Source organism: Bison bison, unplaced genomic scaffold, assembly GCF_000754665.1.
Source record: "Bison bison bison isolate TAMUID 2011002044 unplaced genomic scaffold, Bison_UMD1.0 scf7180017864390, whole genome shotgun sequence".
NCBI classification, from domain to species: Eukaryota; Metazoa; Chordata; class Mammalia; order Artiodactyla; family Bovidae; genus Bison; species Bison bison.
Window position 1 is genome coordinate 3396392 of NW_011494962.1, and position 12558 is coordinate 3408949.

General features: G+C 43.0%; 1 protein-coding gene across 2 annotated transcripts in view; it reads left to right on the top strand.

Annotated features, from left to right (window-relative positions):
- The window catches only part of APOLD1 (apolipoprotein L domain containing 1), a 50586-nt gene extending 38034 nt beyond the window's left edge, over window positions 1-12552 (top strand). The window contains exons 1-2 of one of the 2 annotated variants that reach the window (XM_010858699.1): window positions 8976-9957; window positions 11657-12552. In XM_010858699.1, the coding sequence (XP_010857001.1) occupies window positions 11660-12400 (741 nt within the window). In that variant the 5' untranslated portion in view covers window positions 8976-9957; window positions 11657-11659 and the 3' untranslated portion in view covers window positions 12401-12552. Of the gene's footprint in view, window positions 1-8975; window positions 9958-11656 lie in introns of those variants that run through there. The other variant, XM_010858700.1, reaches the window with a different exon arrangement.
- Window positions 12553-12558: the final 6 nt, after the last annotated feature.

Sequence of the window (12558 nt, forward strand, 5' to 3'; positions counted from 1 at the left end):
GATGACTCATGGAACAGAAGGACGGCAAGAAATAAAAATTTAGACTTTCTTTCTGTTTGCCTTTCAGGTCTTGTCTCTTTATTTTTTTTCCTCAGCAAACAAACTTTCTCTGCTCTGCGAGTGTGTGTGCTAAGTCACGTCAGATGTGTCACACTCTGTGTGACTCCATGGACTAGGTTCCCCATGGACCCACCAGGCTCCTCTGTCCATAGGATTTGCTAGACAAGAATACTCAAGCTATCTAAGACAGTTGCAAAAAGGGCAAGAACATTATAAGTTGATAAGTTAAAAATCACTTTTGAATGGCCCCATAGCTGAAAAATACAAATATTTATGAGAGAGCCTTAGAAAGTCTATGATAATATGCTGATTAAAAAAATCAGCTAATAAATAATATACTATCAAAATAATAAAGTATAAACAGTTGAACTATTTAAAAGTCATCAGAAATCACAAGTAGTCACTGGTTTGGAAAAAGGTACCAATAACTCATGTTTGTACCCAAATTCCTAGGTCTCAAAAGGACTCAATGTTCATTTTCTAATTTAATCAAGAAAACTTTGTAAGGTCTCAGAGAGGTTCAGTGATTTGCCTAACACCACACAGGAGATGTAGACTCAGGATTCAAGCCCCACGTTATCACTGTATACACAGAGGTCTACCTTATAGAATCTGTTTTCCCTATTTTTCAAAGGTGGTTTAACTTTTTTTTTTAGCATAGAAAAACCTGAATGAGGCTTGAAAAACTTCTAATCTAATTCTGAGAATATAAAGAAATACTCTGTTGTAAAAACAAACACAGGAAATTAACATGTAATACAGTACTACTGACTAAAATACAGATTTTGTTCAAATTTCAAAAAAAAAAAAATGGGTGGGTTGTACTGACATCGATTCTGGTGGTATTCTATTATAGTTTTGCAAAGTTTTACCATTAAGGGAAACTGTGAAGGATAGTGAATTTCTCTGTGTTCTTCCTTACATGTGAATGTATATTTTTCTCAGAATAAAAATTTTAACTTAAAAAAGAAAGTAAAGGCAGAAATGCTTTTTTAATATTATAATAATATTTTATTTATTTATTTGGCTGCACCAAGTCTTGTTTGGAGCACACAGGATCTTTTGTTGCAGCATATGGGATCTAGTTCCCTGACCAGGGATAGAACCTGGGCCTTCTGCATTGGGAGCACGGAGTCTTAGCCACTGGACCACCAGGGAAGTCCCAGAAATAATTTTTAAAGTGCTAAATTTAGGGGGAAAAGAAGACTACAAAAAAGTTATTTTCTCGTCTAATTCAAAAGCAAATAAAGTTGAAAACCCTCAATAATAACCATTTATTTTTTAAAAAGCAAATAACTAGAACAAAAACAATCAACTTTCAGAGTATAGAAGCATACACTCTTGCTTCACTGTAATGTCTGATGTGAAATGACTGAATTCTTCTTATTAAACATAGGCTTTAAACAAAGTTAAAAAGGAAGACCAATATCTAACATTCTCTCGCCTGTAAGACACATGCTAAAAATGAAACTATTCAAATATCTGAGATTTGAGGGAGCCCTGAAGATTTCTTATGCCTCTCTACATATAGAACAAGCAGGGGTTAGGATCCAGGTTGCAATGATTGTTATGAATGCCTGAGAACTTGGGAGAAAATGACTAAGTCTGGGAAAGGAAGAGACCAAGGTAATAGTTTGCCCGTGTCCCGGGAGATAAGAGAAGCTTTAGGTTACCAAAGGGATGTAGACTCAGCTGTAGTCTTTGTGGCACCAGAGGAAAAGGCATGTGGTAAAGAAGTTATACTATAATAGAGCCTGTGGGGCCAATGCTTCTATGTGAATGATGTAATGTATGTTTCACCCACATGATCCCAGGTGTTCTGTGCAAGTGTGCACACCTGTGAAGGAGGAAGTGGAACAAACTTAAATCAGCTTCAGTTGATAATATTAGCAAGGTTACAGCAGCCAACGAGCTCCCATTGTCAGATTTGTCCAGAAGAACAAGCAAGTAAAATTTTCCAGGAAAATGTGATTATGATAGATTCTTCCTTTAAAAATAAAAATGTTACTATGAGGCAATGATTTTCAAAATAATATTATCTTGAATTTAAAAAGGTAAATTGATAAGTAAAATAGAATAGAGTTTCTAGAAGTAGATGTAAACAACAGTAACAGATCAAGGAAAGAAAAAGACAAAGAGCAATAACTCATCTATAGAAAAGCATATTACTGGCTAACAAACACATGAAAAGATGCTCAACATCACTCATTATCAGAGAAATGCAAATCAAAACCACAATGAGGTACCATTTCACGCCAATAAGAATGGCTGCTATCCAAAAGTCTACAAGCAATAAATGCTGAAGAGGGTGTGGAGAAAAGGGAACCTTCTTACACTGTTGGTGGGAATGCAAACTAATACAGCCACTATGGAGAACAGTGTGGCTGCTGCTGCTGCTGCTAAGTCGATTCAATTGTGTCCGACTCTGTTCGACCCCATAGATGGCAGCCCACCAGGCTCCCCCATCCCTGGGATTCTCCAGACAAGAACACTGGAGTGGGTTGCCATTGCCTTCTCCGAGAACAGTGTGGGGATTTCCTTAAAAAACTGGAAATAGAACTTCCATATGACCCAACAATCCCACTGCTGGGCATACACACCAAGGAAACCAGAAATGAAAGAGACATGTGTACCCCGATGTTCATCGAAGCACTGTTTATAGTAGCCAGGACTTGGAAGCAACCTAGATGTCCATCAGCAGATGAATGTATAAGAAAGCTGTGGTACATATACACAGGAATGTATTCCTGTGTGTTCCTGTGTAATATGGAATATTACTCAGCCATTAAAAAGAATACATTTGAATCAGTTCTAATGAGGTGGATGAAGCTGGAGCCTATTATACAGAGTGAAGTAAGCCAGAAAGAAAAACACCAATACAGTATACTAACGCATATATATGGAATTTAGAAAGATGGTAACGATAACCCTGTATGTGAGACAGCAAAATAGACACAGATGTATTGAACAGTCTTTTAGACTCTGTGGGAGAGGGCAAGGGCAGGATGGGAGAATGGCATTGAAACATGTAAATTATCATATATGAAACGAATTGCCAGTCCAGGTTCGATGCATGATACAGGGTGCTCGGGGCTGGTGCACTGGGGTGACCCGGAGGGATGGGATGGGGATGGAGGTGGGAGAGGGGTTCAGGATGGGGAACACATGTACATGGTGGATTCAAGTCAATGTATGGCAAAACCAATACAATATTGTAAAGTAAAATTAATTAATTAAAAAAATTTTTAATTAAAAAAAAACATATTACTATTTTAAAAGGGATTAATCTGGAAAAAAATGAGCTTAACTCTCATCTTAAAAGTGAAAGTGTTAGTCACTCAGTTGTGTCCAACTCTTTGCAACCCCATGAACTGCATTGCTTGTCAGGCCCCTCTGTCCATGGAATTCTCCAGGCAAGAATACTGGAGTGGGTTGCCATTCCCTTCTCCCAGGGGATCTTCCCAACCCAGGGATTGAACCCTGGGTCTCTTGCATGGCAGGCAGATTCTTTACCATCTGAGTCACCAGGAAAGCCCCAACTCCCACCATGCACTGTAACAAATTCCTCTTTCAGCGGCTGTGAAGCTGGGGAGGTCCTGGCCAGCAGACAGATGTCAGATCTCATTGTCTTCCCAGCCTTTCAACCCTCCCCTGAAACCCCTCAATAAAATGATTTGATTCCCCCCAAAATAAATAAATTTCAGGTGACTTGCCTCCTGTGTATCCCTTCAGCCTCATTCCTGGACACCCGCAGATCCACTTTATGCTCAGCCATAGAAAAGTGCCTATGCTATGCTATGCTAAGTCACTTCAGTTGTGTCCGACTCTGTGCGACCCCATAGATGGCAGCCCACCAGGCTCCCCCGTCCCTGGGATTCTCCAGGCAAGAACACTGCAGTGGGTTGCCATTTCCTTCTCCAATGCATGAAAGTGAAAAGAGAAAGTGAAGTTGCTCAGTCGTGTCCGACTCCTAGTGACCCCATGGACTGCAGCCTATCAGGCTCCTCGGTCCATGGGATTTTCCAGGCAAGAGTACTGGAGTGGGGTGCCATTGCCTTCTCCGAGAAAACTGCCTAAAGCATCCTAAATGCCGTACCACACCTTTGTCCATTCTGTTCCCTTAGCTTGCTCTCCTCTCCCTCCTAACTTCTATGCAAATAACCACTTCTGTTCCACTCTCAAGTTTCAGCTCAATAGCAGTGCTTCTAGAAAGTCCTAACTAGTGCTTCATAGGACTCTGTGCTTCTTTGGTGCACACACCTCTGGCACTTTCCACATAGAATTGAAATGATCTCTTCTGTATTTTTCTCTCCAGTGGATTGTCTTCATTCTGGATGGCAGACATGGTATCTTACTCAGCTTTTTATTCTCAGAATCTAGCGTGGTGTCTGACACACCCAGGTATTTGATACATGTTTGTGGAGCTGAAATAAACCAAACAAATTAAGTAGTCTTTGAGTAGTCTCATAGCCTGCAGCTGGAATTCTTACAAAGCTTATTGCATTATATCAATAAACTGGTTTTTTGGAAAGCAATACAACAACATGCAACAAAAACCATGAAAATGTTCATTCTCTTTTACTTGGTATTTTCCTGTTTGTGAATACTCCCCAAAGAAATGATCCCAAGGGGGAAAATTTACACAGATGTTCCCGGTAACTCTAGTTAAACTAGTGAAAAAAACTGGAGGCAATCCAAGTGTCTAATAGGGAAATGACTAAGCAAACAATGGGATTATAACAGAGCTATTGAAAATGACAGAGGTGAGGACTATGTCAACATGGAGAAGTGTGTATCTGCAGGAACGCTAAGTAGAGAGAAGAACACAGGCCAGTGTTTAAACACGAATGGTTAAGGATGTGTGTATACATTAATGATCAGAGGCTAATCTGGAGAAATTGAAAATGGCTGGAGCTCAATACTTTCTTTCCTGTGCAATTCCATAAGTTTCTGGCATTAATAGTTTAGATCTCAGGCAACATAGATATCTATTTTATTAATTAAAAAACGTTAAAAATTTTTTTTGGCTGTGTAGGTCTTAATTGCTGCACTCAGGATCTTCATTATGTCCAGCAGGATCTTTCAGTATCTTTCGTTGCTCGCACAGACTCTCTAATTGTGGCATGGCTTAGTTGCTCTGAGGCACATGGAATCTTAGTTCCTCGACCAGGGATTGAACCTGTGTCCCCTGCATTGCAAGGCAGATTCTTAACCACTGGATCATAATTCTCATCAAATTATTATGAAAATAATGACACTTCTTTAAGAAAACAAAATACTTCACATTCAGCAAGTGATTTGAGTCTAATTATGTGCCATAGCACTTACATGCTCATGCAATTTACCAAAAAAAAAAAGAACAAAAAAGTGGGCAAAGATCCTCAGGCAGTGGTGGTATTATTTTAACTTACTTTTGTTTATTTGGATAACTGTAGCTTGGACTACAAGGAGATCCAACCAGTCCATTCTGAAGGAGATGAACCCTGGGTGTTCATTGGAAGGAATGATGCTAAAGCTGAAACTCCAGCACTTTGGCCACCTCATGCGAAGAGTTGACTCATTGGAAAAGACTCTGATGCTGGGAGGGATTGGGGGCAGGAGGAGAAGGGGATGACAGAGGATGAGATGGCTGGATGGCATCACTGACTCGATGGTCGTGAGTTTGAGTGAACTCCGGGAGTTGGTGATGGACAGGGAGGCCTGGCGTGCTGCGATTCATGGGGTTGCAAGGAGTCAGACATGACTGAGTGACTGAACTGAACTGAACTGAACACATTAGGACCTAGTACAAAGGAAAGTCTGAAAAACCTTTGGCCTAAATCTCACATTCACAAATTGTCTCTATTTTATACTTTTGATATTGTCTCCGAAAAGGGTTCTATTCACAGTCACTGATACACCAAGAAAGGCTAAAAGAAAAAAAGCCATCACTGGGGACTTCTCTGGTGGTCCAGGGGAAAGACTCCATGTTCCCAGTGCAGGGGGCCTGGATTAGATCCCTGGTCCGGTAACTAGGTCCTGATGCCACAGTGAAGACTGAAGATCCCTTGTGTTGCAACTAAGACTCAGCACAGCCAAATAAATAAATATTAATTTTTAAAAATTTTATTTATTTTTAATTGGAGGATAATTGCTTGCAATATTGTGTTTGTTTCTGCCATACATCAGCATGAATCAACCATAGGCATACACATGTCCCCTCCCTCTTGAACTTTCCACCCCATCCCACCCCTCTAGGTTGTCACAGAGCACCAAGTGTGAGCTCCCTAAATTTGTGTCACACTGCCAATGTAATGTACTATTTTATAAATCAGTGATTATCTTATGAATAGAGAAATAGTGATATTGTAAGATCTGTCATATGGCAATTAAAAGAAATAAACCACACATTTTTATATCTCATTTTAAAATTTCTTTTTATTGATTTTATTTTGATTGAAGTATAGCTGCTTTACAGTGTTATGTTCATTTCTGCTGCAGCCACATGGATGGACTGTCATACTGAGTGAAGTAAGATAGAGAAATATAGATACTGTTTGTATGTGGAATCTAAAAAAAGGGTACAAATGAACTTATTTACAAAAACAGAAATAGAGTTACGGATGTAGAAAACAAACTTATGGTTACCAAGAGGGGAAAGAAGAGGGGATAAATTGGGAGACTGGGACTAACATACACACTAATATATATAAAATAGATAACTAATAAGGACCTACTCTATAGCACAGGAAACTCTACTCAATACTCTGTAATGCTCTATATGGAAAGAATCTAAAAAACAGTGGATACATGTCTATGCATAACTGATTTACTTTCCTGTACAGCAGAAACAAACACATTATAAACCAACTAGACTCCAATAAAAATTAATTTAAAAAATTTCTGCTATACAGCAAAGTGATTCAGTTATACATATACTGGGTTGGCCAAAAAGTTTGTTTGAGTTTTTCTGTAAGATATTATGGAAAAACCCGAATGAACTTTTTGGGCCAGCCCTATATATACATTCTTTTAAAAAATATTCTGTTTCATTTTGGTTTCTCATAGTATACTGAATATAATTTTCTGTGCTATACAATAGGACCTTCTCATTTATAAAATTTCTTCTTTAAAAAAAAAAATTCACTGAGACCCTTAAAAAAATAGAGGTGGCCCGGACCTTTCTAGAACTCTGGGAGGCCCAGAACATAGTTATCACTTTATTTTTAAAATGTGATAATTTTAGCTGGGGGCCCCAGACTCATGAGTTGTTAATAACTTAACTGTGTAAACACCTGACTCACAAACTGCTATCTACTAGCCGTACTGTTTCTGCTGCGATGTAACCAGTGGTCAGAGAATTCACAGCTTCTACAGCAGTGGGTCACAGCCCTGGTTGCACGTTTAATCTGAAGGTCAGTCACCATTTTCAATGTAACGTGTCTGGGGTGATGGGTTACAGGTGCCCAGAAAACAGTTTAAAAAATAAATTTGAGGGTTCAGTCCCCAAGATGTTGGGGGAACAGCCTCAATAATACTTTTGATCAAAATACCTTCAATTATTCCTCAAATTTCTTATTGTGCTTAAATATATGAAAGTAAATAAATACTGAGCCAAAAGTATTATGTTCATGTGTCCATTTTTAAAAATGATGTGAAGTACCGGATTTTTATAGGCGGTAAAACAACAACAAACCCAAACTGTCAAATGAATGAATTCTTTTAGTTCCATTAAAAAAAAGAAAACACCCAAAGAAAACGGATTTGTAATAGAGAAAAACGAATTCTTGGATATTGGCTGAGGTCAGTGCTGCCCATTCTCCTGGACCTTCTCCTCTACATGCTGCTTCTGTACTATGATTATTGATGCTCTGAAGATGACGATCCTCTCTGTATCCCAGCAACATTCACCCATTCATGAAATATTTATTTGTGTTCATCTAAACCCCAAATTGATGCTTTTGAACTGTGGTGTTGGAGAAGACTCTTGAGAGTCCCTTGGACTGCAAGGAGATCCAACCAGTCCATTCTGAAGGAGATCAGTTCTGGGATTTCTTTGGAAGGAATGATGCTAAAGCTGAAACTCCAGTACTTTGGCCACCTCATTCGAAGAGTTGACTCATTGGAAAAGACTCTGATGCTGGGAGGGATTGGGGGCAGGAGGAGAAGGGGATGACAGAGGATGAGATGGCTGGATGGCATCACCGACTCGATGGACGTGAGTCTGAGCGAACTCCAGGAGTTGGTGATGGACAGGGAGGCCTGGCGTGCTGTGATTCATGGGGTCGAAAAGAGTCAGACATGACGGAGCAACTGAACTGAACTGAAACCCCAAACACGGCTTCCCTGGTGGCTCAGTGGTAAAGAATCTGCCTGCCAATGCAGGAGACGAGGGTTCGATCCCTGGGTCAGGAAGATCCCCTGGGAAAGGAAATGGCAACCCACTCCAGTAATCTTGCCTGAGAATCCCATGGACAGAGGAGCCTGGCACGCTACAGATACCACTCAGTGACTAAACAACAACAAAACCCCAAACACAAGAAAATGTCCAGAGAAGCTGGAGGAGCAAATGGGAATTGAAGAATCAGGGTACATTGTCTCACTCCCTGCCTACTCTACCACTGCCTGACCGCCTGCCCAATTCACCCTGCTTTACATTCCATTTGGAAATGACTATGTCTGTGGGTTCAGTGGAAGACATTTTCCCACCTCTTACCTCAAAAGCACAGGCAGGCACTGAAAGTGTCTGACTGAGGGTTATGTTTATCCTTTGAGGAGCTGTAACCAGAATTTTTGGACATGGGTCAGATTCAGAAAAAGCAAGTTCAAAGGCCCATGATTGTGAGTAGCAAAAAACTGGGTTGTGTTCCTCAATACCATGTCTACTTATAAAGGTGGGGGACTTGTGTTCAAGAAAGATATGGTTGCTAAGGCTTTCCAGACAAACCAGAGAATTCAGACAATAATTCCTATCTGGGAACCTGTGGCAGGAGTCTTCCTGGCTGAACGGCCAACACCTATCTGAATGTCCCAGAAAGCATCCACAGACGCTATCCTTGTTTTCCTCTCCTGAATGATCCAGAATATTGCCCTTCAGCTGGTGCTTCACTCCGTGGGGGTAGAATGCACTCATATAACTCTTGGCTGGGCTACAGTGGTTGCTTCCCATGAAAACCCAGGAAACAGAATCCCCGCTGCTATTGAAAGTGTATAATTAGCTCCTCGTGCAGCCTGACCCCACTGATTTTTCTGACGCATTTGGCCCGAGGTGTGCCCTTTCTGAGACCTCCAAGAGCTTCTCTGCAGCTGGAGATGCTCAAAACTGCACGCAGCACTTCCTGTGGGCGTGGCTTTGCATTCTGATGGTTGCGCGCCTACTGAATCACGTGTTTCAAAGGCTCAGACTCACGATGCTTTTTAAAAAAAATACGGGAGTGGACTGTGAGTGGCTCTATCAGATAATAAGAGTCTCTTCCCTTTTTCTTTTTAAAAAGTGGTTGTGTACTGGTGGCCTCCCAAGAAACACTATAATTGGTCAGCCTGGGGTGCGTTTTATGTCCTCTCAGATAACGTCATTAGCTATTTTCAGGAAAGGGAAGGCAGAGTATGCCCGCGGGACAATGACAGCAGTTGTTTCAAGTTGGGGAAGAGCCTGTGGTTCTTTTCCTGCGTTTGGGGGAAAGCGAACACACAATGTTCATTTCCTAAATACGGGATGTGCTGCGAGGCTGGCGGGTCATTTTCCACCATGTCATATCCTTCTGGATGAAGGCAGCAGGGGCCAGGACAGGAAACGGCAAATTCTCAGAATAAGACAAGGCTTTCCCAGGGCCGTCATTGGCTCTCTGGAACTATAAAGCTTGCTCATCCAGAAACAGCCTCAGATTCTTCTTTCCTGGAGATAGCCAGAAGTGAGTGGTAAGTGGGGAGACCAGAGGGATGCTATCTGAAAAAATAGCCACTGGACTGGTAATACTGGGGTTGTATCCTTGGTCCGTAATATATTTGGAGTAACTTTGCCTCGTTTTTGCTCAGAGGTGTCTTTATCTGGCAGTTTGTCAGTGGTGGGTACAATTATGGAGGCATGCTAATAAAATTAAGATCTAGGCGTCTAGAGACCAAGATTCTACACTGGGCTCTGTGAAGTATCAGCTGCAGGTAGAACTTGTCTTTCAATTTCCTCACCTTCCACATGAGAATAATCATTTCTGTTCTGATATCTCACAGTAGTGAAATGGTGGATTTCTATCACTTTGTCACTTTTGAGAAGTTCCTAATAATGAAAAGTACAATGGCTATGAAGGGAGAAATCTTTGGCAACTGGAAAGGATGTACTTTTACTCAGGATGTACAGTTTTCTCTGTTAGTCATCTTCAATTGGCTTCCGTTCAGCTCGGTACGGGTAGCCCTCAGTGAGCTGTTCAACAAAAATTGTGGCCCCTTTTAAAATTCTGTTCAATTGTTACTCATTTTTAAAGGGAGCTTTCATCATAAAAGGACATACTGGTGCTAGTGTAATTTACTTCTAATTAAGCATGTATCAAAGAGTGAGATTTCTGAAGACCTGATGAGCTCTAGTTAAAAGAAATAGTGATTCTAAGATAAGAGCTGGGAAAAATAACAAACAGAAGAGTTGCTTCAGGTGAGCATCTAACTTAGAAAAATTAGTTTCTTACATTTGATAGATGCTTTTTGAGTTTTTGGTGATTTGTCTTTTTCACTCATCAGAGAGGGGAAAAAACTATTGCAAAACTCTTAAGATCTTAGTCTTCTTGTAAGGAAAGGGCTTTGTAAAGGGGTACAACCTACTGCTTGCCACATGTCATCTTTCAGAGATGAGGGCTCAGTATTCCATGCCTGTTCAATCCTGGGCAGCTCTTTCTGATCCCATGGATTGTAGCCTGCCAGGCTCCTCCATCCATAGAATTCTGCAGGCAAGAATACTGGAGTGGGTAGCCATTTCCTTCTCCAGGAGATCTTCCCCACCCAGGGATCGAACTTGCATCTTCTGCATTGGCAGGCTGATTCTTTACCACTTAGTCACCTGGGAAGCCCTTCAGTAATTGCAGTAGACTTACAATATTAATAGCTGCTGCTGCTGCTTCTGCTAAGTCGCTTCAGCCATGTGGGACTCTGTGCGACCCCATAGATGGCAGCCCACTAGGCTCCTCTGTCCCTGGGATTCTCCAGGCAAGAATACTGGAGTGGGTTTCCATTTCCTTTTTCAATGCATGCATGCATGCATGCTAAGTCGCTTCAGTCGTGTCCAACTCTATGTGACCCTATGGACAGCAGCCCACCAGGCTCCTCTGTCCATAGGATTCTCTAGGCAAGAATACTGGAGTAGGTTGCCGTTTCTTCTCCAACACTCCCTTATTTAACAGATTAAAAAAAAAAAATCAATCCTTGGCATTCCCTGGGAGAAAAGTGGACGAGAGCATTATTCCTATTGGCTTACTCGGATTTAAGGTCCTGGGAAGTGGAGAACTCGTCCCAGATGACAGAACGGGTCTTTGAGAACCTGACATATGACTCATTGGAAAATGACCCTTTTCCCCTTGGGTGGCCGTAGCTGTTGCGCTCGACTTCGGGCTAACCGCGTGTCTCATCCCCGCAGGACATGGAGAGGCCGGCGGCCCGGGAGCTGCAGGGCGCGGATGCTCTGCGACGCTTCCAGGGGCTGCTGCTGGACCGCCGCGGCCGGCTGCACGGCCAGCTACTGCGTCTGCGCGAGGTGGCCCGGCGCCTAGAGCGCCTACGCCGGCGCTCCCTGGCGGCCAACGTGGCCGGCAGCTCGCTGAGCGCGGCGGGCGCTGTGGCCGCCATCGTGGGACTCTCGCTCAGCCCCGTCACCCTGGGGGTCTCGCTGCTGGCCTCGGCCGTGGGACTGGGGGTGGCCACCGCCGGCGGGGCCGTAACCATCACGTCTGACCTCTCCCTGATCTTCTGCAACTCCCGGGAGCTGCGGCGCGTGCAGGAGATCGCGGCCACCTGCCAGGACCAGATGCGCGAGATGCTGAGCTGCCTCGACTTCTTCTGCCGTGGGCAGGGCGGCGGAGACCGCCAGCTGCTGCAGTGCGGGAGGAACGCTTCCATCGCGCTGTACAACTCGGTATACTTCATCGTCTTCTTTGGCTCCCGCGGCTTCCTCGTCCCCAGGCGGGCCGAGGGGGCCACCAGGGTTAGCCAGGCCGTGCTAAAGGCCAAGATTCAGAAACTGGCCGAGAGCCTGGAGTCCTGCACCCGGGCTCTGGACGAGCTGAGCGAGCAGCTGGAGTTCAGAGTCCAGCTCTACACGAAGAGCAGCCGCGGCCACGACCTCAAGATCTCGGCTGACCGGCCCACGGGGCAGTTTTTCTGAAAACATCTTTTCCCATCTAATGACCGAAGCCAGAAAATCATCCCCATGGGATGCTCCATATTTGTATCTCCCTCAGGAAAACACGAAGTTGGGCTAGGAGCTGAATGCGAAGGATGAGAAAAACTATTCGAGGATGGGGGGTGGGGGGGTGTGCTCCC